Below are 2,616 nucleotides of genomic sequence, written 5' to 3' on the forward strand. Positions count from 1 at the left end.
GCAGCAGTATAAAAGATGTAGTTTGTATCACAGAACAAGTAAATTACCCGTGTTTTTAGAATAATGTAATTCATAAATTTGTATTAACAATTGAGTATTTGGTTGCAAGAACAGCTTGCTTGTATTTTTAGAAGTCACTTGTGTTTCTTTTGTTTTGCACATAATTTCGTGGAGTACAAATGAAAAGCAAGTGACTTCTGAAAATACAAGTAAGCCATTCTTGCACCCAACCGCTCAAGTAATCAATATTTTCGATTAAGTGAATAGTTTTTTCCGATGACTTCATGCAATTTTGGATCAATGTGAGTAATACAAAAAAATGGCATACTTGAAAACTGTTCCGCGGTATGCTGCCGCATAACGACCGAGTGCGAGCGCGAGGACTCCCTCTACAACCGGCTCTGTAACTCGATGAATTTCAATTTGTCCATTTTCTTATTAGACATTTTTCATAGTAAAAAAGTCAAGCTTTCTTTTGAGACTATTTAAAAAAAATCATAAATGCCTAAATTGCGAAAAAAGTTAAATAAACAATTGATTTATTGAAAAAATTGTTTAAACAATTTTTTTTTTATAAATAATAAAATAGGATGAAAGCGTGTAAAAAGTGCTTTCCAAAACCCTCATAAAAATTTTAAATCGCGTAATTAGAAAGGAAGTTACAGGCGTTTGAAACTACCCCTGCAGGCATTGGGGTTGAAAATTCAACCCCCCCCCCCCTCACTTGGGGAGGGTTGGTAATCCTGGTCTATAAGTTTGTGGATTAACTACTGTTGGGTAGGCGAACATATTCCCAGAATTTAGAGACAATCGAAAAACATGACTTTTTGAGTTGGGGCAGTTGAGGAATAATGCCCCATATATACAGATACATGCACTAATACATGCACATACGATCTAGTTCAAAGACCACTTGCACGAGGCGCTAGCTCTGGGTATCTATTGCCGCCTATTTGCAATTGCGTAGAACGCCCCTGGTTTTAGTAGACTGTTCATTGCATGGATTTACAATTTTCTTTCCCCTTCCCAAGCCTCAATAGTTAATCACGCTAAAATTTCCACGAATTGGAACTTTGCGCCCGATGACCAAATATATTTTTCAAATGGCAAACTAATTCCTAAAATTACTTTTAAAAATACCGTCTTCAGAGACATTTGCAAAAACATATTTTCTTATTTTACACACTGAAAATGTAGAGATCAATTCAAAGCTCTGCTTTGGGTGATTACATGAAACCAACATTTTAATGCCTTTTTCCAAACTTGTATATGATCCGAATTTAAGAACTGTAGAAGATAGTACAAATTTAGATAAATATCGATTTTTCTCACAAACAGATCAGTTCCATTACCAGGAATTATTCAACGGGATATCTGTCTGCCCAGATTTTCATCGAATATCGCCAATAAAGTTGACGAAATTTTCGCAATTCATTCTAAAAGGCTGGAAAACTAGCTACGAAAAGAATATGCAAAGAATAATGATGAAAACTATTTAAATTCCCTTTTTTTAACAGAATGATCAAAAACATAGGCCAAAACATGAAATGAACTCAAACACGAATATTTTCAGCAGTACTTTTCTTGAAAATAATTAATTAACATGCTATCAGAATGCACAATTCAAAACATTTTTATAAAACATTGTTAATTTTCTTAAAAGTTACTTCTTTTTTCAGAATTACTTATATAATAAGTTTATCTATATGGATAAAAATTCAACTTATACTTTTAATTATACAAAAATTTTTTAATCATACATCTGAGTTCACGACCTATTGATAAAGAAAATGATGTTTTTCACATTGGCGATTCTTAGAGAGAGTTGACATTCTCACAATTTTTGGTATCTTTAACTTAAAAAGAAAATCTATTATAATTATAAAAATACCTCTTTCATGCATGCAGTGTAAATATTTGAAGACTTTTCTTGCGAAGGGAGTATTATTTTCTGCAATAGCATCCTGGTGAGATTCTGTCTGGACGTTTGAAACTATACTTTTACATGTTATGAAGAATTCTTTCATGGTAACGAAAATCGAAAATGGTGTAAAATGAATATTTATTCTAGTTTTTCAACCTTTTATCGGAGATAAGTCGATTTCCATTACTAAACTAGAGGGTACATATTGCCTGTAAAATCGATTTAGTATTAAAATTCACGTTTTTCTCTTTGGAATCGTCTCAATCATTGATACTAATCATACCTGTATTCCACTTTGGCAGCATCGAACATTCTCTTCGCGGCTATCGTCCCGACTTTATGGGCATGTTTGTCAGAAAGAAACAAAACTGTTTTTATTCCAGACTGAATTATCACCTTCGCACATTCATTGCAAGGAAATAAAGCAACATAAAGCGTACAGTTTTTTACGTCGCGGGAATTCCTGTTCAGAATAGCATTCACTTCCGCATGACAAACTGTAATATAAGAATACCAATATGTTTTAAAGCAATAATTCCTTTTGAAATTTGTATACAGAAAAATTAAAGTCGCGCGTCAAAAAGAGGTCTAACTGCTACCAGGTGTATACATATGAAACCGGTATTTTTTCAAGAAAAAAACACATTTATTTCAAGAGAATGATAACAAATATTTTATTCAAAGTATGCGCC

The 2,616-nt window shown here is 32.8% G+C and overlaps 1 protein-coding gene across 5 annotated transcripts in view; it reads right to left on the reverse strand.

The window, feature by feature from the left end:
• Nucleotides 1-2,616, reverse strand: part of LOC117173146 — a 48,313-nt gene that overhangs the window by 23,910 nt on the left and 21,787 nt on the right. For 2 of the 5 annotated variants that reach the window (XR_004467119.1, XR_004467118.1), the window contains exons 7-8: nucleotides 2,208-2,421; nucleotides 1,892-2,133 (exon numbers count right to left, since the gene is read on the reverse strand). Coding sequence is in view for 1 of the 5 variants with exons in the window: in XM_033361549.1 (XP_033217440.1) it covers nucleotides 2,076-2,133; nucleotides 2,208-2,421 (272 nt within the window). In the remaining 4 variants the exon portion in view is untranslated. Of the gene's footprint in view, nucleotides 1-1,649; nucleotides 2,134-2,207; nucleotides 2,422-2,616 lie in introns of those variants that run through there. The other 3 variants (XM_033361548.1, XM_033361547.1, XM_033361549.1) reach the window with 2 other exon arrangements.

The sequence above is a fragment of the Belonocnema kinseyi genome, chromosome 5 (assembly GCF_010883055.1).
Source record: "Belonocnema kinseyi isolate 2016_QV_RU_SX_M_011 chromosome 5, B_treatae_v1, whole genome shotgun sequence".
Taxonomy (NCBI): Eukaryota; Metazoa; Arthropoda; class Insecta; order Hymenoptera; family Cynipidae; genus Belonocnema; species Belonocnema kinseyi.